The sequence below is a fragment of the Phyllostomus hastatus genome, unplaced genomic scaffold, assembly GCF_019186645.2.
Source record: "Phyllostomus hastatus isolate PE091 unplaced genomic scaffold, TTU_PhHast_1.1 phas_contig_98, whole genome shotgun sequence".
Classification (NCBI taxonomy): Eukaryota; Metazoa; Chordata; class Mammalia; order Chiroptera; family Phyllostomidae; genus Phyllostomus; species Phyllostomus hastatus.
In genome coordinates, this window is record NW_025333999.1 from 3,932,853 (window position 1) to 3,956,005 (window position 23,153).

Below are 23,153 nucleotides of genomic sequence, written 5' to 3' on the forward strand. Positions count from 1 at the left end.
TGTGGGGCTTATTGCTCCAGATGCCAGGCTGGGAACTCAAATGAGGCACCCAGTATGGTAAAAGTGTGACAAACAAAGGAGACAGAAAAGTCCTGGCACTTGCCATGGACCAGTGGACCAAGACCCTGAGGACACCAGGCTCTGATGTCCCTGGAGCACAGACCATTTACTAGAATCTGTGATGGGATGTTATGCTGGGATGGTTCAGGTACTTCGTGTCTCTGGTAGGGGAGGAACTACTCATTTTCCTGTAGGACCTGTTATCCTGATGTAAGTCAAAGCCCATGGAGACAGGCTCTATGTGGATTGGTACATGCACCTTGAAAGAGGGGAGAAGGTAGGGGTCCTGATCTAATATACCCTCCTTTTTATTCACCTCCTTAGTACCAGAGAGCACCACTTCTTCCTGACCAACAATTGTGGTTTACACAACCTGGCCAGTTCCCAACACTGCAGCTACATTAACACCTAAAGATCAGACTAGACATGTAATTCTCATAGATCTCCCGATTCAGGTCCCTACTAGATACCTGTCTTTCTGACCTTAGACTTCCTGCTGTTCCTGTAGCATCCATTTACAGGTGTGTGTGTGTGTGTGTGTGTGTGTGTATGTATGGGATGGGGGCTATGCGATCATCCAAACTGAATGTTGTGTTCTTATACCAGATGAATCTATTAATATTTCTTCTTTGTTAGCACATATGAAAACTCAAGTAAATGCCTTGCATGACCCAGCCCCACACTTAGGTGACTGACTTATTAACTCACTGGTTTGGATCCTGGGGAGTGGGGGGAAGCATGGTGGAAAAAGTTGTTAGTGATATTTGGACTGTTTCTTTTAATTTGTCTCTTGTATGTATCTGTACTGTTGGTGCAGACTGCGTTTCCAGTGAGGTCAGTTGGCAACTAAGAGAGCTACCTCCCTGCTACTGAAGCCCCTCACTGACCACTCAGGGTGCCTCAGGGAAGAGGAGGTCATGTGAAACTCTAAGAGCCGGTCATAAGAGGTAGAGTGTGGAGGAGAGACTGTTCCGTGATGTGACCTCTGCTGGACCTGGGCCAGAATGCAGAAACTGATTACTGCAAACCTCCCTTAAAGACTGATCATACTTGATGTTCATTCTAACATAAATCATACCCTAAATCATACCCTTCCCTTCTTGCCTCCTGCTACGTGCTGGTTTCAGAAACAGGTTGTTGTCCTGAACTGTTCAAGCCCATGAAGTAATTTCCATACCTGGTAGCATTCATGTAGTATTATCCATGACGTTCCCCCCATTTAAGCTATGTAACTATTTGGCACCTGCTAAGCAGCGCAGGAATCCTCTTGCTGACACCCAAGACATGCCTCCTATGTAAGTTATCCTTAATCTCCACCAATGACTACCTTGGAGGGGCCGAGGGGCCTTTTTTCTTTCTTTGGTCTTTTCCTGCCCTCCTATTAGGAGTTAGATTTTCAGTTTTTGGGTTTTTCCTGGGTCTGCGTGTACAAACACGAATTCTCGCAATCAGGCTGGATGCCTCCCACCCCCAGCACTCCAAGGGTTCCTTTACCCAACGTCTCAATCCCCATTTCATTGGACAGAACCCCCGTTAACCCCAGCTCCTAGCTGTGTGAGGTCTCTCCAGGACCCTAGCCTTTTATTTATTTTTTAGAGAGGGAAGGGAGGGAGATAGAGAGAGACACACACACACACACACATCAATGTGCGGTTGCTGGGGGGTTATGGCCTGCAACCCAGGAATGTACCCTGGCTGGGAATCGAACCTGGGACACTTCCCAGCCCGCGCTCAATCCACTGAGCTACGCCAGCCAGGGCTTCCAGGACCCTAGCCTTGAAGGTTAATGGAACACCTTAGGATCATGCACTCATTCTACCTTCTAGGCCAACCCGGCACCAGTAGGAAAATCTGAGCCCTCTCCGCTTACGGGGACAAAGGGGCACTACAAGTCCACACGTAGGCGGCATTACGCTAAAGGCTCCTGTGGTCAAACCAGCAGCCCGAAGGGGGAACATGTCCGGTGCCCCAATGAGCACCCAGAGCTAAGGCCTCAGTCCCACCCCGAGCGGAGCTGCGTCCTAACCCCGCCCCTACAAGCGCCCATTGGCCAGGCCGGGTTCTGGAGGCGGGCCCTTTACGCAGCCGTAGTCTGGCGGAGAAGCCCCTGGGTCAGTAGTGACTGCGGCTGAGGTGGTGGCGGGGCAATGGGAGTCGAGGCGCGGCCTTCTAGAGTCCGCGCTGGCGGCGGCCGGGGTGCAGTGGGGCCACCGATGCCCCCTCTTTCTTTACTATTTTTGTTCTTAGCTGCGCCTAGCGCTCGGGCCGCGGGATACGAGGTGAGCGGGACCCGCGAGCGGAAATGTCCACAAGTCAGAGAGAAGCCCTGAGTAGGGTCCGGAGGGGTGGGTGGGTCTGTTCTGTGGGTGCTTAGTGAATGGTTGCTGATATGACAGCGTGATCTGAGTGCGTGCTTGGTGTGAGTGAGAGGTCTGGCTCTGTGCGTCTCTGTGAGAATGGGGCTGCCTGTACCTGCCTCCTTGCTTCTCCGGCTCGGCTTGCCTGGACTTTGCATGCACTGAACTGTGTGATTGGGCGCGTATATGTGTGTGTGTGTGGGGGGCGGGGGGCGTGGCGGGGGCAGGGGAGAGATGGTGCTGGTTGAGAACTGAAACTCTGGAGTCAGCTGGCCTGGAGTTCGAGCCTGGCTCCTCCACTTCCTGGCTGTGTGGGCCAGTCACTACACTTCTCTGATCTCAGTGTTCTCATCTGAAAACTGGAGATAATACTGTCCCCATCTTGCAAGGTGGCTACTTGGTGCTTAAAAATACTTAATAAACATTAGTTACTACTATTATTATTATTTTCCCAGGGTGTGAATGAGAGCAGCCTTGAGGAATTGTGCCACTAGGGAGTTGTGTCTGTGTGCACAACTATGTGTGCTTCCTCCCTGGAAGGGCCTGGCCTGACCTCTCTGAGTCACTCACCTCTAGATCCAGTTACCTTATGCCCTCCATCCCCACTCCCACCTCAGCCTGCCTCTTAACCTTGGGATAAGGGACAGGGTGTGTGAGTGTGCATTTGGGGTGTCTGTGCAGACATGCCCCACGGTGCAGCCGGACATGCTCAACGTTCACCTGGTGGCCCACACACATGATGACGTGGGCTGGCTCAAGACAGTGGACCAGTACTTTTATGGCAGTGAGTAGAGGGTGGGGACTGATGCCTGGGACTCCCATGACTCCTCTGAGCCCTTCAAATTCTTTCTGGGTCCTGGATATTAGGGTGGGGGCTATGCCCAGCTAGTGAATGGCTGTTGATATGACAGCGTGGTCTGAGTGCGTGCTTGGTGTCAGTGAGAGGTCTGGCCCTGCACAAGAACAGGGCTGTCTAGGAATGTTCCCTGTGGCTAGCTGATCCTTGATTGCCTGACCTCTGTGTCCACAGTTTATAATAGCATCCAACATGGGGGCGTACAGTACATCCTAGACTCTGTCATCTCTTCCTTGCTGGAGGAGCCCACTCGCCGCTTTGTCTATGCGGAGATGGCCTTCTTCTCCCGTTGGTGGCATCAACAGACAAATGCAACACAGGATGTTGTGCGGGACCTGGTGCGCCAGGGTAAGCTTCCCCAAGGAAGTGAAAAGAGGAAGCCCAGCCTAACTACTGTTTCTGCTACTGTGGCTTCTGAGATTTTATCATGCTATGTGTAGACTGAATGTGCATGTGACTCTGCCTGCCTGGAATTTCCCTTTATTTGTAGAACTCGTATGCATCCTACAAGGCTTCACCTCCAGTGGATCCTTTGGGAAGCCTGGCATGCAGGGGGCCCTCTGCTCTATATCTGGGTACACTGGCCTGGGAGAGACCCCTCTTCTCCTTTCAGGCCTGGGTATGCAGGCAGATCTTCTCATGCCATGCATTGCCAGCCTCAGCCCCACTCCTGACCCTGACAACCTACCCAGATTTTACCCCTCTGGCACAGGGCGCCTTGAGTTTGCCAATGGTGGCTGGGTGATGAATGATGAGGCGGCCACCCACTATGGAGCCATCATAGACCAGATGACACTAGGGTTGCGCTTCCTGGAGGACACCTTTGGCAATGACGGGCGCCCCCGTGTGGCCTGGCACATCGACCCCTTCGGCCATTCTCGGGAGCAGGCCTCACTGTTCGCGCAGGTGCTTTCCTCACTTCCCTTGCACCCACCCCTTCACTCACTTTGACTCCTTGCACAGCCCCTCAAGCCCAGCCCTTCCCTGCAAGCTCACACAGACCAGACTCTGTTCCCTGTCTCTCTGACCTCTTGAGACCCTGCCCTTGGTGACCTACTCCTTTTCTGCTCTGGCCTTGGCCCCTCTCTGCCATAGCCCAGGGTGACCAGCCCCTGCAGCTGGCAACTCCTCCTATCCTGATGCTGCCCCATTTGCTAGAGTCCTAGCTCCTCCCCAAGCCAGGTGGTGGGTAGAGGTTTGCCCTGCTTTGCAAGAGGCTTCTTGACTACTGCCATGACCCCTTAATGCTCAGCCTGCAGAAAGGAGAAGGTCTCCTTGATTCAGGCTCCCTTTCTGGAAGGTGGAGGTGGGTTCTAGCATTGGACCCATCCACTTTCAGCTTTCCTAGGGTGGATTTTAACCCTTCCCTAAGTTTCCAAATGCACCAGAGGCCTCCCTGGTTTCAGACCTGCCTTTTCTCTGTGCTCTGACCCACACCTCCCATGCTGAGGTGGCTGGCAGGTGGTGGTGAGAGGGCTGGGTGCTTAGTCGTCCCACCCTTTTTCCCACTCTTCATTCTTCCCCACTTCCAGATGGGTTTTGACGGCTTCTTCTTCGGGCGCCTGGATTATCAAGATAAGTGGGTGCGGAAGAAGAATCTAGAGATGGAGCAGGTGTGGCGGGCCAGTGCCAGCCTGAAACCCCCAGCTGCTGACCTCTTCATCAGTAAGGGGATAGATAAGTGGGGGCAGGTCCAGCCCCAAAGGCATGTGACCTGTGCAGTCACTGAGGGCCCCATGCTCAGAAGAGCCCTGGGCTTGGTTTTACACTCTGCTGTCATCATCTTGAAACTTTTAATAATTTATGACTAAGGGCCCAGCGTTTGCACTTTGCACTGGGCCCCCGAGAATTCTGAAGTCCGACTTGGGTGGGGCATGGCAAGCTGACCCCAGGACAGGTCTAGAGCTCTGGACCACCCTGAGCCTGGTGTGGCCCACAGGTGTGCTCCCCAACATATACAACCCACCGGACCATCTTTGCTGGGACGTCCTGTGTGCTGACAAGCCCATCGTGGAGGATCCCCGCAGCCCAGAGTACAATGCCAAACAACTGGTCGATTACTTCCTAGATTTAGCTACAGCCCAGGTAACCCCAGTGCCCAGACCTGGAAGACTAGGTATATAATGCATTAGACCCTTCCCACAGCTTGGGAACTGATTCCCTGACATACTTCCTCATATCCTCAGAGGAAGATAATATTCCATTCACCCTCACCATGCCCTACCTCTGGATTTGCATGTTCCTGATTAGAAGTGTGTGGGCCCTTCACCACTGCATGCACTCACTATGGCCATGAGATAGTGTGGCACAGTGCTTCAGTGCTCTCCTCTGTGGCAGGCCCAAGAGAATGACTCAATAACTTGTGGCTGTTTTTTAAAACATTTTACTTATTTATTTCTAGAGAGGGGAAGGGAGGGAGAGAAACATCGGTGCTTGAGAGAAACATCGATTGGTTGCCTCTTGCATGCCCCCCACTGAGGACCTGGGCCACAAACCAGGCATGTGCCCTGGCTGGGAATCGAACCAGTGACTTTTTGGTTTGTAGGCCAGTGTTCAATCTGCTGAGCCACACCAGCCAGGGCACTTGTGGCTATTTTTAAAAATTAATTTTAAATAGAGAGAAAGGGAGAGAGAGAGAAACATCAATTTTTTGTTACACTTATTTATGCCTTCATTGTTGATCCATATATGTCCTGACTGAGGATCAAACCTGCAACTTTGGTTTATTGGAGTGATACTCTAATCAACTGAGCTACCCAGCCAGGGCAACTTGTGGCTATTTTTACTCATGTCCTTATGGTCCCATGTCACACATTTCCACACACCTCTGTCACCATGCCACTGTGCTCCCACACTTGACCTCATGTATATGAAGATGCAGGGGTGGCCAGGACACTCTGGCCTGAGGACACCCCCATTTTGTCTGCAGGGCCAGCTCTACCGCACCAGCCACACTGTGATGACCATGGGTTCAGACTTCCAATATGAGAATGCCAATATATGGTTCAAGAACCTCGATAAACTTATTCGGTTGGTCAATGCCCAGGTGAGTGTGCCCCCACTCTGTGTGCACATGCGTGCTTGTATCCCTGGGCCTTTGGTCAGATGAGTAGCTATGGGTGCTCTCTTAGTTTTCTTTTGCTCCTATAATTAAATAAACACCATACATTTAGTGGCTCAAAACAACAGAAATACATTATCTTATAGTTCTTTAGGTCAGAAGTCTGACACAGGTCTCACTGTGCTACAATCAAGGTCCAGCAGTGCTGCATTCCTCCTGGAAGCTCTAGGGGAAAGGTTCCTTGCCTCGTTCATCCTCCAGAGGCAGGATGAACCCATACTGCTTGGCTCATGGCGCCCTTCCTCTATCTTCAAAGTCTGATCCTGCTTCGTCATCACATCTCTTTCTCTCACCCTCACTTTTCCCCCTTCCCTCTTCTATTTTTAAAGATCTTTGTGATTACATTAGGGTCACCCAGATAATCCAGGATGATCTCTTTTTTAAGATCATCCGATTAGGAGCTTTAATTCCTATTGCAAACCTAATTTCTGTTTGCCATGTTGCATGTTGCTGGTATTAGGACATGGACATTTTTGGGTGACCATAATTGTGCCTAGCGTGAATGTGTTGGTGTGGCCCTTGAAGTGGACTGTGGCTGTGTGGGCAGGCAGTCACTCTTCCATCAGCACAGAGCCTTGTTGCCCCTCTTCCATTTAAGGTGTCCCTTCTCATCGCTTCCGTCCTCAGAGTTGTCTACCAGCACAGTCTCCATGTCCTCACCTTCCACTCACTCCCTGCATTGCTGTTTCACCAAAACAGCTCTCAGTAACATCACCAAGGGCCTCCAGCAGACATTTCTCAGTCCTCCCATGCCTCTGAGGGGCCTGAACACCCTGATCACTTCCTCCTGAAAGTACCATGTTCCTAGGCTGCCAGGATGTCACACCTTCTTAGTTTTGTTCTTGCCACTGATGTCTCCTTTGCCCACTCCATTCTATGGAAATGGGAATCTCTCAGTTCAAATCCTGGCTCTGCCACTTGCTGGCTCTGTGACCTTGAGAAATGTTTAGCACTCAGTGCCTCAGTATTCTTATTCAGAAAATGGGCATAATGGTTGTTCTCACCTGATAGGGCTCTGGATGAGAGTTTAATGATTTCATTTACACAGATCTGTTAGAACAGAGCTAGGTAAATAATAAGTATTATGGTTTTTGGTTATTATTATTATTTAAGGAATATTTTATTAATTATGCTATTACAGTTGTCCCATTTTTCTCTCCCCTTTAAACCACTCGTTCCTGCACCCCCTGTCTCACCAGCATTCCTCCCACCCCCCATCCCTTAGTTCATGTCCATGGGTCATACATATATAAGTTCTTTGGCTTCTCCATTTGCCATACTAGTCTTAAACTCCTCCTGTCTATTTTGTACCTACCATTTATGCTTCTTATTCCCTGTACCTTTTCCCTGATTCTCCCCTCTCCCCCTCCCCACTGATAACCCTCCATGTGATCTCCATATCTATGATTCTGTTCCTGTTCTAGTTGTTTGCTTAGTTTGTTTTTGTTTTTGTTTTTAGGTTCAGTTATTGATAGTTGTGAGTTTGTTGTTATTTTACTGTTCATATTTTTGATCTTCTATTTCTTAGATAAGTCCCTTTAACATTTCATATAATAAGGGCTTGGGGATAATGAACTCCTTTAACTTTACCTTATCTGGGAAGCACTTTATCTGCTCTTCCATTCTAAATGATAGCTTTGCTGGATAGAATAGTCTTGGATGTAGGTCCTTGCTTTTCATGACTTTGATTACTTCTTTCCAGCCCCTTCTTAAGCCTGCAAGGTTTCTTTTGAGAAATCAGCTGATAGTCTTATGGGAACTCCTTTGTAGGTAACTCTCTTCTTTTCATTTGCTGCTTTTAAGACTATCTTCTTATCTTTAATTTTGGGTAATATAAGTATGATGTGTCTTGTGTTTCTCTTTGGGTTCAACTTCTTTGGGATTCTCTGAGCTTCCTGGACTTGCATGTCTATTCCCTTCACCAGATTGGGAAAGTTCTCCTTCATTATTTTTTAAAATAAGTTTTTAATTTCTTGCTGTTCCTCTTTTTTTCTGGCACCCCTATGCTTTGGATATTGGAACTTTTAGAGTTGTCCTGGAGGTTCCTATGCCTCTCCTCATTTTTTTGTTTTGTTTTTTAAAAATATTTTATTTATTTATTTTTAGAGACAGGGGAAGGGAAAGAGAAAAAGAGGGAGAAACATCAATGTGTGGTTGCCTCTTGTGCATCCCCCACTGGGGACCTGGTCCATAGCCTAGGCATGTGCCCTGACTGGGAATTGAACTGGTGACTCTTTGGTTTGCAGGCTGGTAGTCAATCCACTGTGCTACACCAGCCAGGGCTATTTTTTTTTTAATTTTTATTTCTTCATTCTGTTCTGGTTGAATGTTTATTCTTCCCTTTGCTGCAGATTGTTGATTTGAGTCCTGGTTTCCTTCCCTTCACTTTTGGTTCCCTGTATATTTTTATTTTATTTCTGGAGTTTTGATCTGTTCTTTCATTTGGGGCATATTTCTTTTTCTTTTTTTTTTTAAGATTTTATTTATTTATTTTTAGAGAGGGAAGGGAGGGAGAAAGAGAGAGAGAGAGAGAGAGAGAGAGAGAAACATCAATGTGTGATTGCTGGGGGTCATGGCCTGCAACCCAGGCATGTACCCTGACTGAGAATTGAACCTGCAACACTTTGGTTCACAGCCTGCGCTCAATCCACTGAGCTATGCCAGCCAGGGCTTGGGGCATATTTCTTAATCTCAGAGCAGCTATTACATTGTAAGGGGAGGAGGCTTAGGTATTGGCCAGGGTGGCATAACTCAGGTTATGCTATGTTGTGGTGCTATATGTGGGGGAGGGGTCAGAGAGGGAACAATGCGCTTGCTCCCTCTTGGCCAGCTTTTAGTCACTTTCTCTGCTACCCACAAGCAAATTGGGCCCTTCTGGTGATCATTCCTGGGTGGGTGGTTTTGTGTACATTCTAGGACTCTCTGATGAACTCTCCTGTGAGGCTGGGAGTTTCTCCCGCTGCTGTGATCCCCACAGGTTTTTATAGCCAGAGGTTTTGAGGTTTACTTTTCCTGTGCTGGAACCCTGGGTTGCGCAGTCTGTCTCATTCCCCATTTGTTTCTCTTGGTTTATCCTTATGCAAATGTGGGACCACCAGCCACCATCTTGCCACTCATCCTCTCTGCTCTGGCTGCCCATCTCCACCCCTTTCACTAGTCTGGAAGAATGTTTCTTCTTTAACCCCTTGGTTGTTGGACTTCTATACAGTTTGATTTTGTGTCAGTTCTGGTTGTTTTTTTGTTTTTAAATTTGTTGTTGTCCTTCTTTGGTTGTATGAGGAGGCAAAGTGTATCTGCCTATGTCTCCATTTTGGCTGGGAGTCTATTAATATTACTCTTTGGGGCTGAAAACATTCTGCTTCTCCTTTGAGATACCAGCTGCAATGTCTCCTCCTCCAGGAACCCCGCCGGTGGAGCTCTTGCTCTTCCTCTGTACTCATACCAGTTTTCACAAATATCTGTCACATCCAGGCTGATTGTAACCAACTGACTATCTGTTCAGTCTCTCTTCTGCACTTGCCTGTGAGTTCCATGACAGCAGGGTTGGCCTCTGGTTCTAGATTACATCAGTGATCCGAGCATGTTGAAGAATACAGTGATTGTAGAGTGAATACAATGCATCTATGGGTCTGTGTGTGTAACTGTGTATATGACTGGGTGCTCGGAAGTGTAGATGTGTGTGCACATAAAGGCATGTGGTCCCATGCACTTCCCTTCATTCACTTACTTAGGTGTGTGAATGAGCACCTACTGTGTACCAGGCACTGGTACAAACACCCTTTTCTCATGGAAGAAGTTACCTTCTTGTTCCTCTGCTTCCTTGAGTTGAAAGTGAGTCTTTATTTAGTATAACAGTTGTGTTATTTGGCAGTAACCTGATAGTGCTGAGAAATGCTTATTCCTGCTCTATATGTTGTACTTAGTTTTTTCACAAAAGTTTTTAATAGTAAAATTGAAATTATTTAAAAAGTTGAGTAAAATTTCAGATCTACTCTTATATCACTGAAATTCTTTGCAGGCTGGTAATATTTAGGTTTGGCCAAAATGCATTTTCACATTGGTTATTGGTTTGCACTCAAAATGTGAATTAAGAGAATATGAACCCACTGGATGCATAAATGTGCCTATGAGTTCCATACCTGTGGGCCCAGCTCCGGTAAGTTGCAAACCCCAAGGGCTCACACGTGCACACCTTCCCCCAGCAGCAGACCAACGGGAGCCGTGTCAATGTTCTCTACTCTACTCCAGCCTGTTACCTCTGGGAGCTGAACAAGGCCAATCTCACCTGGTATTTGGGAGCCTGGGGAGCTAGGGAGGGTTGGCATGCCCTGTGGATAGTGACCCTGCCCTTAATGCCTCTGCAGGTCGGTGAAACAGGACGACTTCTTCCCGTATGCAGATGGCCCCCACCAGTTCTGGACTGGCTACTTTTCTAGCCGGCCAGCCCTCAAACGCTACGAACGCCTCAGCTATAACTTCTTGCAGGTAAGTGGGCACTTGTCTCTAAGGGGGGACGCGACAGGCCCCATGCTTCAACATACTCCTTGCCCACAAGGTGTGCAACCAGCTGGAAGCACTGGCAGGTCCGGCGGCCAACGTGGGACCCTATGGCTCTGGAGACAGTGTGCCCCTCAGTAGGTGTCTGGCTGATGGGGGGGTTGTGGGTGGGGCTCAAGCTGGACAGCAGACCACAGCCACATCCTTGAGTCCCTTCAGAAAGCCCTGAAAAACCCTGCCCACCCTGCACATGACCTTTCACATCTCCCTGGGCTCAGAATCCTGCAGAAACTCCACTTGGCTCACCACTCGCTCACCACCATCTGTCTGCAGATGAGGCAATGGCTGTGCTTCAGCACCACGATGCAGTCAGTGGGACCTCCAAGCAACATGTAGCAAATGACTACGCACGCCAGCTGGCAGCGGGCTGGGGACCCTGCGAGGTGTGTGTGGCAGGGCTTGGGGCCAAAGGGCGGAGACAGGAATGGGGCAGCAGGTTTGCACTCAAAATGTGAATTAAGAGAATATGAACCTACTGGATGCATAAATGTGTGTATGAGTTTTAAAATTTCTGTTAAGAGGTTGTGGAGGTGGGGCCTGGGATGAGAGGGGTGGAGGCTGGAATGGCGCAAGGCCTGAAAGGGCTAGAGAGGGTGGGGGAGTGGAGACTGAAAGGAGCAGGGCCAGAAAGGGCTCGTGGGGTGGGCCTGGGGTGGGAGAGGAGACCGTGCAGTGGGCTTGCAGAGCAGACCCGTGCCTTTATGCTCCTTTCCAGATTCTCCTGAGTAATGCGCTGGCACGGTTCAGTGGCTCCAAGGAGGAGTTCGTTTTCTGCCGCAGCCTCAATATCAGCTTGTGTCCACTCAGTCAGACTGCAAAGAGTGTAAGCCACTCCTGAGACAGGGGTTGGGTGGGGTGGTGGTGGATGGTGGTGGTGGTGGTGGGTAGGTCCTTTGAGACTTGGAGAGGTGAAGAGGAGGTGGGGCCAGCAGCTGAATTGTTTTGGTGGATCCCTCTGGGCCTGATTACAGGGGGCTCAGTGAAGCTGGGGTGGGATGAGACCACATGGGGGCTTAGATCACCCAGGGTGGTTGCTGTTCATTGTGGGTAGGATTGGAGAAGGCCTGCTGTAACTCATGCCCACTCTTATCCTCCCACCCCAGTTCCAGGTGACCATTTATAACCCCTTGGGGCGGAAAGTAGATTGGATGGTGCGGCTTCCAGTCAGCAAACACATTTTCCTTGTGAAGGACCCCAGTGGCACAGTTGTGCCCAGCGATGTGAGCCCATTTGATAAGTATTCCTCCCATGAATACACTCCTCCTGTGACTGCCTCTCCTTATGGGCATTTCTCCCTCACCCACGGGCACCTTCGTGGTTACCTGCCCCTCCACGAGTGGCTCCTGCCCAGTACTTTTTTTCCCCTCCTTTGAATCTACCCCCTCTGTCCCTTAACATAACACCTCCTGAGAACATTCTTCCCCCGTGAGTATCTATCTGTCTGTTTTTAGGATCTCCCCATGAAATATTTTCCCCTTTATGAATATCCTCCTCATTCCTGAAGGCCTCTTCCCATGAACCTCTTCCTTCCCTCCAAATCTTGTCTTTCCCTCACTCCCTTGCCTCAAAGATCTCTTCCCCCACTTATTCCCTCACTTCTTTCCCCTTCTGCAGTCTCTCTAGCCTTCCAGTGGGTTTTTTTCTACCTGATGAATCCTCTCGGAAGTCATTTTTTTCTTTTTCTTTTTTGTTTTCTCTTTTCTGCAATCTTTAACTCAGAATTTCTATCACCTCTATACCGCCACCCACCCAATACCTAAATTTCTTCTTTCCATCCCAGAACTCCTTCCCTCCTGGAATGTGACCCCTTCTGTATGTGTGTGTCTATAGGTGCACGCACAGTCTTGACTCAGTTTCCCTTCTCCCTTACCTGAGGTGGTGGTGGCGCCCAGCTCAGACAGGCAGGAGCTGCTTTTCTCAGCCTCAGTGCCTGCCCTTGGCTTCAGTGTCTACTCAGTAACCCAGGTGCCTGGCCAGAGCCCACAGGCTCTCATCTACCAGCCCAGACCCCGGAAGTCCTCGTCCCGCATCAAGCCCTTGTCCCGTATCAAGTCCTCACCTCGCATCAGGCCCCCCTCTCATGTCTTGACCATTCAAAATGAGGTGAGACCCCATACAGATTCCCTTTCCTGCCCTGGTGACAAATTTGGGGTGTTATGGTGAGCTGCACTGACTCTTGGTCAGTGGGTCTTACATTCATGGTTTAGTGTCACCAGCTGCCCCATTGTGTGCCCTTGCTTTGAGTCAATATCCTCTACTGAGGCTGTCGTGCGGTCCTAGTGGGTTCATGGGTGTCATTTGACAGATATGTCAAAGCTGATGGTGGTAGGGGCTTGCAAATTAAGTGAAGGTGTGCCAGAGACTTGAGGAAGGGAGCCATGTGGCCATTTGGAAGATATTGGGGGAAGAGGAATTCAAGCAGGCAGGCAGGGAGCAGCAGACACAAAAAGCTCTAAAAGAAATTGACATTTATAAATTTCCATGGGTCTTTAAAAGTCTTATGGACACTGGTACTGTGATTTCTGTCAGTTGCACAATCAGCCCTGGACCCCTAGTCCACCTAAAGATTGGATTTAGGGGGTCACAGTGCATTTGGGTGGCTATGGGGAGGGAACAGCCCAGAGAGACCAGGAAGGGGTCAGTAGCACTAGTCCTGGAAGGCCTTGGAGGTGGTGAGAAGTGTTCAGACTGAGGACAAGGTAGAAGGTGGAGCTGCTAGGATTTGCCAGTAGGGGCAGGGGTGAGGAGTGAGAGAGGAGGGAAGGGTGACTCTAGGGTTTTCTCCTGAGTCTCAGGAAGGATGAAGCTGCCCTTGGCTGAAGGGATGGTCATTAACATCTGTCCCCCTCTTTTATGCCCAGCACATCTGGGCTAGGTTTGACTCTGACACGGGGCTCTTGGTGGAGATAAAGAACCTGGACCAGGACCTCCTGTTGCCTGTTCGCCAATCCTTCTACTGGTGAGGGAGGACCACCAGGCCAGGGAGGAGGTGGGAACAGAGCTGGGGTTCCTTACCTGATGTTCACCTAATCCGGCCCCAGGTACAACGCCAGTATAGGCAACAGCCTAAGCACCCAGGCCTCAGGTGCCTACATCTTCAGACCCAACCAACAGGAACCACTGCTCGTGAGCCACTGGGCTCAGACCCGCCTAGTGAAGGTCTGGGGCCAAGAATGATGAGTGGGCATTGTGGGCTGTGCGGAGCCTGGGAGGGTGGTGTACAATGTGTGGGGTGGGGATGGGGGTGGGGGAAGGATTTATGTCTCCATCAGATCAGAGGGCTAAGATCTGAGGGGAAGACTTGAGGGCCTTTCCATAGGGCTGATATTCATCAGCTCTGTATGCTATGGCCTACAAAGGCATTCACATCTGCTGTGGGTGTCAGTATTATACTTAGCTTTTGAAACTGCGGTAGGGTATTCCCACTTGGTTTGTGAGTGGGGAGAACCAGGTGGAGCTACTTGAAGAGTTCATCAAGGATCTGTGCGAGGGTGGGATTACATCTGGGGTGCATATTGGAGAGTTCACACTCGGATAGCACTTGGGTGATTCTCAGTTAGGGAGGTTATCTGTGCGAGCATCTGATTGGGAACGGTGCCACACTTGCGGGGTTTCCTGGGGCTTCTTCTTGACATTTCCTCTCAGGATGGGAATGGGGCAGGTAATGGTAAGACTCACCATAAAAAAAAAAAGATTTATTTATTTATTTTAGAGAGAAGGGAAGGGAGGGAGAAAAAGAGGGAGAGAAACATCAGTGTGAGAGAGAAACATTAATCGGTTGTCTCTCATACATGCCCCAATTGGGGACCAAACCCACAATCCAGGCATGTGCCCTGACTCGGAATCGAACCGGCAAACTTTTGGTTTGTGGGACCATGCCCCACCCACTGAGCCACACCAGGCAGGGCATAAGATTCACCTTTGACATGACTCGCATTGTGGTGAATGTCTGTATTCCGGGGTTAGAATATAGTTTTACTGTTGTAAAAGAGTTACCCGAATTAACTGTGTCTAAAGACAGGTTCTTTCCAGGGAACAGAAAGTCTGGCTGGGCCATCCAGGGTAGGTAGGGTGGTTCCACAGTGATCCAGGCCCCTTCTATTTTATTGCTCTGCCTTCCTCAACATTCAGCTTCTGCCTCATGACCCAAGATGGCTGCTCAAACTTCAGTCATCATGTTTGTATTCAAGCTAGTGGGAGAAGGAAAGGGGCAAGAAATGTTCATACCACTTTGATCACTTTCCAATTGGCAGACCATAGTCATACAGCTACTGATAGCCTCAGGGAATACTGGACAATACATTCTTTATTCTAGGTAGCCATATGTCCAGCTAGAATCCTATTCTAAGGAGGGAAGATGGGGCAGTGGTGGGTACCAAGCATGTATTCCACACTCAGGAATTATGTGGCAGTGACTGGTGGGATGTGTGGGCATCACACCTGGGCAGGTGGAGGAGGTAGGCAGTGTTCTCATGCTATCACTGGGGTTGACCCTGATCTAGGCCTTTGTGAGGTTCACAGCAGGGGAACACATTTGTAGGGTTCACTTCTGCTCAGGTGTGGGCTCACACCTACCCAATGTGCCTGCAGACGGCCTTGGTGCAGGAGGTGCATCAGAACTTCTCAGCCTGGTGTTCCCAGGTGGTTCGTCTGTACCCAGGACAGCGGCACCTGGAGCTGGAGTGGACAGTGGGACCAATACCTGTAGGGTGAGTGGCACAGGCTGGGACCAAGAGAAGGGGACCAGGGCAGAGTGGGGGTAAGCCAGGCTCATAGCCTTGCTATTCCTTCGAGTACAGTGATAACTGGGGGAAGGAAGTCATCAGTCGTTTCGACACTCCACTGGAGACAAAAGGACTCTTCTTCACTGACAGCAACGGCCGGGAGATCCTAGAGAGGAGGTAGGGGTGACTGGGAGCACTGAGGGGTGGTTTGTGGTGTGTTGGGGCTCATGGGTGGGGGGGCCATCTGCTGATTCTATGAGTGTGGGAGGGAGAGGATGAAGCGGGAGTGAGGAGTGGGTGACTTGGGAAAGCGGAGCTGGGGAAGCGGAGCCAGAGCCTGGGCCTGACAGAATCCTACCTCTTCCCTCCCCAGGCGAAATTATCGACCCACCTGGGAACTGAACCAGACCGAGCCAGTGGCAGGAAACTACTATCCAGTCAACAGCCGCATTTATATTACGGTACCCCCCACCCCATTCCCCATCTCTTCCGGACACTCTTCTCAAAGTAAGGGGTCACCCCTCATTCTTTGCATCTCCCAAGAGTCCTTGGCAGTGTCCACCATCCCCTGTGGGGTCTGCCTGGGGGCTGTGGCTGGTTGGCAGTGTGCTTCCTTACTCTCACCCCTTCCCCTCCAGGATGGGAATGTGCAGCTGACTGTGCTGACTGACCGTTCCCAGGGGGGCAGCAGCCTGAGAGATGGCTCAGTAGAGCTCATGGTGAGTGGTCCGAGCCCCACCTAAGCTAGAGTTCTCCCACCAGTTCCACTCTGGCCCCCTGCTGGATATTGAAGCCAATTTCTGTTCCAGTTCTCTGCTAGGTGCACCCCTCTGGGGTCCTAAGTTGAGACCTTCGTTCCTATGTGAGAAGTTTACTCCACACTTTCTATCCAGTTCCTACCCAGGCGCCCCCTCCAGGTCCTGACCTGCTCTATCCAGGCTTTCCTTAGGTCCTTACCTCCTTGGTCCTAGTTCTCCGCTAGGTAGGATCCGCATTTCTGTTGGGGTTCCTCCTATCAGACCTTCATTTTCATTTGATTCTCCCCAATCTTCAGTTTCTCTTAAAGTTTCCACAACTTCTGGCCCCAAAATTGTCCAGAGGTGTCCTCATCCTCTCCTGGCTTCTCGCGCGCAGGTGCACCGAAGGCTGCTGAGAGATGATGAACGTGGAGTCGGGGAGCCGCTGCTGGAGAAGGGGTTGGGGTTGTGGGTGCGAGGGCGCCACCTCGTGCTGCTGGATAAGGCCCGGACTGCTGCTGTCGGGCACCGGCTGCAGGCTGAAAAGGAGCTCCTGGCCCCGCAAGTGGTGCTGGCCCTGGGCGGTGGCATCCCCTACCACCCGAAGGTAGCCCAGCGCAAGCAGGTGAGGGCCACAGGCCAGCAGAAAGAGAGGAGCGAGTGAAGCCTGAGGCAGGGGTGGGGGGCTCTCTAGGCTTAGTTGAGACTCAGCTCGCTTGCTCCCAGCTCGTCCTGGGGAGGCCATAATCTAGCTAGCTTCCTGTTGCGGCTCAGGCCCGTCCGTCTGGCGTGGACAGGGTCCCCAGGCTCTGGTCCACTCCGCCCTACACCTTCCTCACCTCGGCCTTGCCCCTCGGCCAGCCCCGCCTCTCCGAGCTTCATTCTTCGGTCCCGCAACACCAGTTTGGGTTGGTTGGTCTCCACCCAACCCAGCACTGCCCCATCCCATCATTGGCTCAGCCCTCCCCTTCCTGGCAGAACCCAGTTCCGCCCAGGTTAAATCCCGCTCTCTTGACCACTAAGCCCCTCCCTTCACAACGGGTCCTAGCCTTCTGAACTCTGCTTGGCCCCGCTCTGTCTCTCCCGGCTCCCTTCCTGCAGTTCTCTGGACTCCGCCGGGAGCTGCCTCCCAATGTACACCTGCTCACACTGGCGCGTTGGGGCCGTAAAATGCTGCTGCTACGCTTGGAACACCAGTTCGCCGTAGGGGACGACAAGGGCGGCAACTTGAGTTCTCCAGTTACCTTGGACTTGAGGGTGAGGAGGACAGAGGTGGGAAGGAAACAGGAGAAAAGCTAGAGAGGCGAGAGGGGAAACCCCGCTTTCACACCAGTCATGCCCGCCTGTCCACTGCCCCGCAGGACCTGTTCTCTACCTTCACCATCATCGACCTTAAGGAGACCACGTTGGCTGCCAACCAGCTTCGGGCTAGTGCCTCCAGGCTCCAGTGGACACCGAGCATTGGTGGGTGCTTGCCCCTCCCTGTGACCGGGAGCTGGAGGCTGTGTGGGAGGTGCGGCAGTGTTGGCCAGGACCCCGGTCTTGCTCCAGGGTCTGGGTCAGTATTCAGATCCAGGTTAGGTGTTTAAGAGTCTTCAGTAGGTTCAGCAAACTAGTGGCGGCTCTTGGGTGTCTGAGGTTGGCCTGCAGTCTTTAGAACAAGATTTGAGTTTTTGTCAGTGTCTAGTTCAGGGGTGGGGTGGGGTTGTTCATCATCCTTGGGGTTGGCTTGACAGTCCCTGCAATAGGGCTTGAGGGTGTGAGAGCAGCGGCCAGACATTGGGAGGGATTTTGGGAGCTGGGAGTGATATCTAGCCCCTGGGAGGCAGTTGAAGAATCTGGTAGTGAGGCCTAGGAACAGATTTGAAGGTGTATGGCCGTGTCCAGGCCCAGCGGAGGGAGCACAGGGTGAGGGAGTGACACAGAGGATGTCTGCACCTCTCACTCTTCCCCTGCACCTCCCCAGGTCCTACACTCAAGCGCTTTCCCTCCCGGCTGGACCCTGCCAGCATCACGCTGCAGCCCATGGAAATCCGCACATTCCTGGCCTCTGTGCAATGGAAAGAAGACAGCTAGACCTGCTGGGGGCAGGCTGCCCCTTTCCAGCCTGACCCCCTTCTCCCCTTGCTGCTGCCACCACCAGTGAAAGCCATTAAAATGCCACTAATAAGCCTTGGGTCAAGGTGTGACTGAGTGTGGGTGTGTTTTTTTTTTAGGATGATAGAATTTATCACCCAGAAAGGTCTGCAAACTTTAGCAGACCCATGACCCTCACGCCTTGCAGAGAGGTCAGTTGGCTGACTGAATCCTTACACCAGACTCTATACTGTCCACACTCTGCCTTATTCACTACTCTGTCCCCCACTCCTGCTTCTGCTTCTCTCCTCCATTCACTTAGGCCATTGTACAGCTGTCTTGAGAAGCCACCAGCGAACCAGACACCCTGGGGCCTCCCAGACCCTGCCAGAAGCGAGGATTCTGGGAGGTCCTGGGGGGAGGAAGTGGTTCAGAGGTAGGTCCCAAAGCCAGGCCTGGGATGGACAGGTGGAGAGCTTGGCCATGACCTTGTTTTGGTGTGCCCTGGGGTCAGCTTTGGAAGGAGACCTTCGGATGGGATACGAAATTTGGAGTCAGAAGGGAGTGACTTCAAAGCACCCTTGAAGATGCTTTGAGGCCACAGAGGGGTGTGGTTTACTTGTCAAGGGTTTGGAGTTTAATTGGTGAGGGGAGTTTAATTGGGGAGGTTCAGGGCTCAGTTGGGAAGGGGAGGGTTGACTAATGAGGAGATGGGGTGCCCCCATCCCATGCCCTTCCAGAAAATATTTCCAGGTGGGGGGAGGGCATGGATAAGCTGGCTAGGAACCTCTGGGGACTATACCCTGGCCCTGGATGAAGTCAGTGATGGGACCTGGGTACCAGATGTGCTTTTGAAATTTTTTCTAAATCTTCCTCTAAAGAGATGGACCAGAGGGATCCAAGGAGGGCACTCTGTGTAGTTGCTATCCTGCATGGGGTCCAGTTGTTGGGCGTACCACCTGAAAACTTTTTAAAGTTTACCTCCAGAAGGGGGAGGCAAAGGAGCCCGCCAGAGTAGTCCTCAGCATTTGTGCCAGGGCTATTGCTGTCTTGCATTGGGCCCACCAAATCTGCTTAGAAGTACTTGTCTAGTGGCAGGTATCAGGATGGGCTGGGCTGTGTGCCCCAGGGGTGGTATCTCAGGCCAATTGTACATGCAGCACTTTAGACTTATCCAAGTCCTCTTCCAAAAGTGGGCACTGTCCTAGGCTGTCCAAGGAGACGATGAAGGTTGCCCTGGGTTCTTTCTCCATCCTGCATGAGGCCTGATGGCTGGATACACCCCTGTAAACCTGTCTTCCCTTTGGTGATGGGGCTGGCACAAGCTAGCCAGAGAGATTCAGGGTGAGCACCAGGGCCAGGCTGTAGTTCTGCATGGGTCTACGTATTGGACCCACCTGGTGGTGCCTCCTGAAAACGTATCCATGTTCCCATCCGAAGGAGAGGCACTGGCCCTGTCTGGACAGGTAGACCTATGGAGGGTGCCATGGGCTCAGGTGCTGTCATTCTTGGGTCCTGGTTATTAGGGGCACCTTCTGCAGAGTTTCTATGACTTTTTGTGGAGACCAGGGCTGAACTACAGTTGCTGGATGTGTTCCCTGCCCCCTGTTTTTGTATTGGTTTCCCTCTGGAGGAGGCAACAGGCTCTGGCTGCCCAGGGAGGGGTAGGAAGATTATTCTCAGCCCTGCCATGGTCACATGTGGGCCTTATGTGCTGCATGTGCCTCTGGAAAATGTTTCCAGCTCCCCCTTTAGAGGGAGGCAGTGGCCAGGCAGGCTAGGGACCACTGTGGAGGGTCCAGCTGCAGTCCTACGTGGGGCTGGACCAACAGATGTACTTCTCAAAAGTATTTTGTTTTGCCTATCCTAAATTGTTTCTTACATAATAATTTTACAAACTTATATTAGAAGTAATGATGGAGAAGGAGAGTATTACGACTTCTTCAAGCTACACAGTAAGAATCACCAATAGTGTGGTGGGACTTGTGGCCCTTAACAAGGCCATGGCCCTCGGTCTGCAGATGGCAGCTCTCTCATCTGCCTGTGCTTGCGGACTGCTTTGGTGATCCTTTGGTTGTTAGGATTCCCTCTGATAGCCTTATGGAATGGATCAATGAGGATAACCTCAAAGAATTTGTATGTGGCATCTTCACTAACCCAGTAAAAACTCAGGACTCTCAGAGCCCCACAGTGGTGTCCAGCCCCACTCCTTGGCAACAGACAGAAGGCTCCAAGCAAATGTCAGCTGGTTAACACTATGATGGACAGGCTTGCCATAGGTAGCACCCTTAGGAACAGAGCCTCTGTGGCCTCCACAGCACACCCCAATTCTATATATGAGGTCTCTCTGGAAAAAAGTCCAGCCATTGTTAACATAATGAGAACAGTTTGCATGACATCCATGTAACCTGGCAGCCAAGGAGAGTGGACTGGAATGCGCATTTGTGAACAATGACGACTTCACTGTACTAGTCAGTGGGGGCAGTAGACGCCATTGAGTGAGCTTGTGTATGGTGTGATTGTTGCATTCAAAATGGTTGAGTAAGTAGAACAATGAATCTGCGTCAAATTTTGCGTTAAGCTTGAATATTCCTCCATGGAAATCTTCGGCTGATTAGAAGGCTGCAGCTATGGGCAACTGGTGATTGGCAGCTTCATCACGACAGTGTGCCTGCTCGTCTTGAGCAGAATTTTTTTGCAAAACATCAAATCACCCAGAGGACTCAGCTCTCTACAGCCCAGATTTGGTGCCCTGTAACTTCTTGCTTTTCTCAAAACTAAAATCACCTTTGAAAGGGAAGAGATTTCAAACTGTTAATGAGATTCAGGAAAATATGGTGGGGCAACTGATGGTGTTTGGGAGAACTGTGTGAGGTCTTAAGGTGCCTATTTTGAAGGAGACTGAAGTGTCATTATCCTACATACAATATTTCTTGTATCTTGTATCTTATTTAATAAATGTCTCTATTTTTCATATTACATGGCTGGACACCTTCTGGACAGACCTTGTATGACATAAACTTGATTGGTCTTGTATTCCAGCATGCTTCACTTTATCAGTTGGGTAGGGTGGGGGGCCCTGTGGGGTACACACCCGGAGAAAAATGCATGACATCGGACTGCTTCCTCCATAGCTTCTGGATGTACTTGTAACTGCCCATCTTGGCTCACCTGATGGCTGTGGCCAGACAGTTCCTGAGAATATATATTTTTTTTGTTAAAGATTTTATTTATTTATTTATAGAGAGAGGGGAAAGGAGAGAGGAAGAGAGGGAGAGGAACACCGTGTATGAGAGATATGTTGATTGATTGCCTCTTGCAGACTCCCCAGCTGGGAACCTGGCCTGCAACCGAGGCATGTACCCTGACCGGAAATTGAACCAGAGACCTATCCGTTCACAGGATGGTGCTTAATCCACTGAGCTGCACCAGCCAGGGCTCCTGAGAATATTGTTAAGCTCTATTGGGAGGAGGAGGCTAAGTTGGGATGGCCTGGGAGGCCAGTGGATGGCCCCCCAACTCGGTCCAGCTCCACATGGGGCCCGGCCTTTGGGGGCACCTCCTGAAAAGTGTCTAAGTCCCCTCTGGAGGCAGAGATCAGCCCCAGCCATTAAGGCAGTTAGTTGTATGGATGGTGCCCCAGACTCACCAGGCCACCCCCAGCTACTGTGGTCCAAGACATCGAGTGAGACCCAGTAGAGGTGGCATCTGGGGGTGCAGGTCTGTCCAGGTCATGCTGGTTGTTGGCTCCACTAAGTGGCTGCTTTGACATCATTCTCCTGCAGCTGGGCAGTTGCCAGAATGGGACGAGGTCTGGCTCCAGCCCAAGGCGGGGTCCCAGGAATGTCAGCAATGTCACTGGCTGCAATGCACGCCACCTCCGAATGGGCTCCCCTGAGATTCTTACTGCAGTGCAGCGGAGCGCAGCACCCAGGAACTGCATGGGCAGGGGGGCAGGGGCTGACTGGCACATGCAAGTCCCCTCTGCCCATGGGAACTGACTTGGGCCTTTGCAGGTGGCTGGGGTAGGGTGTCCTGGGCTTGGCTGTGGTCCTACCTGATGCCCAGTTGTCCAGAGCCTGAGAAATTTTCTAGATTTCCTTCTTGGAGCCTGATCGGGGCCAGGGAGGCCTGGGAGAACCCCTTAGCTGGCTGCAGTCCCACACAGGGCACTGTCCCTGGATGTGTGTCCTGAATATTTTTCCTTCCAAAGAGGGGACAGGAAGGCCCAGGGAGGGCACCCCAAGCCCAACTGCAGTGACACTGGGGCCTATTCTTGGACACTCACCACAAACCTCTGTGGCAGGGATCATCCTGGGCCAAACAAGGGTGAAGTGGTGGGTGTCCTGGACTTGGTCATGGTCCACAGAGGGCACTAGGTCTTCTCAAGAACCTAAAACATGCTTCCAATTCTGCTTGGGGTGGGGGTGGGGCACCTCCCTTGGGTGGTCAGGGAGGTTCAGTAAGATGCCCGGGAGGCTCCATTCTGGTGTGGGCCTTCCAGAAGGTTTTCAAAGTCTTCTGTGGGAGGCTCAATCCTTGGGGGGCAGCAAGGGAGGCCTGAGGAGGTTGCTTCTGGAAGGCAACTCACTGAGCCCCAGTCATCGCCTGCACCAGCTGAAATGCCTCCTGAGGGAAAGAAGGCCCCTGGGGTCAGCTCTCCAC

The 23,153-nt window shown here is 51.2% G+C and overlaps 1 protein-coding gene across 2 annotated transcripts; it reads left to right on the plus strand.

Moving 5' to 3' along the window:
- Nucleotides 1-2,150: 2,150 nt before the first annotated feature.
- Nucleotides 2,151-18,601, plus strand: MAN2B1 (mannosidase alpha class 2B member 1). 2 transcript variants are annotated; one of them, XM_045853475.1, is made up of 24 exons: nt 2,151-2,339; nt 3,099-3,201; nt 3,448-3,621; nt 3,986-4,179; nt 4,806-4,938; nt 5,213-5,358; nt 6,203-6,319; nt 10,597-10,682; nt 10,759-10,879; nt 10,950-11,028; nt 11,225-11,334; nt 11,667-11,774; nt 12,055-12,171; nt 12,827-13,054; nt 13,813-13,910; nt 13,993-14,110; nt 15,542-15,660; nt 15,751-15,852; nt 16,049-16,136; nt 16,314-16,394; nt 16,810-17,037; nt 17,514-17,669; nt 17,774-17,876; nt 18,379-18,601. In XM_045853475.1, the coding sequence occupies exons 1-24, from the start codon at nt 2,208-2,210 to the stop codon at nt 18,486-18,488; spliced, it is 3,051 nt and encodes a 1,016-aa protein (XP_045709431.1). In that variant the 5' UTR covers nt 2,151-2,207; the 3' UTR covers nt 18,489-18,601. The 2 variants fall into 2 exon arrangements, with proteins under 2 accessions (XP_045709431.1, XP_045709432.1); XM_045853476.1 differs by having other exon boundaries at nt 10,600-10,682.
- Nucleotides 18,602-23,153: the final 4,552 nt, after the last annotated feature.

Bases quoted from the DNA above. Each gene is read 5' to 3' on its own strand.
- MAN2B1 (XM_045853475.1), top strand. From the start codon at position 2,208: ATGGGAGTCGAGGCGCGGCCTTCTAGAGTCCGCGCTGGCGGCGGCCGG. The intron at 10,683-10,758 runs GTATTTGGGAGC...ATGCCTCTGCAG, and splicing joins AACAAGGCCAATCTCACCTG to GTCGGTGAAACAGGACGACT. The intron at 13,055-13,812 runs GTGAGACCCCAT...TTTTATGCCCAG, and splicing joins TCTTGACCATTCAAAATGAG to CACATCTGGGCTAGGTTTGA.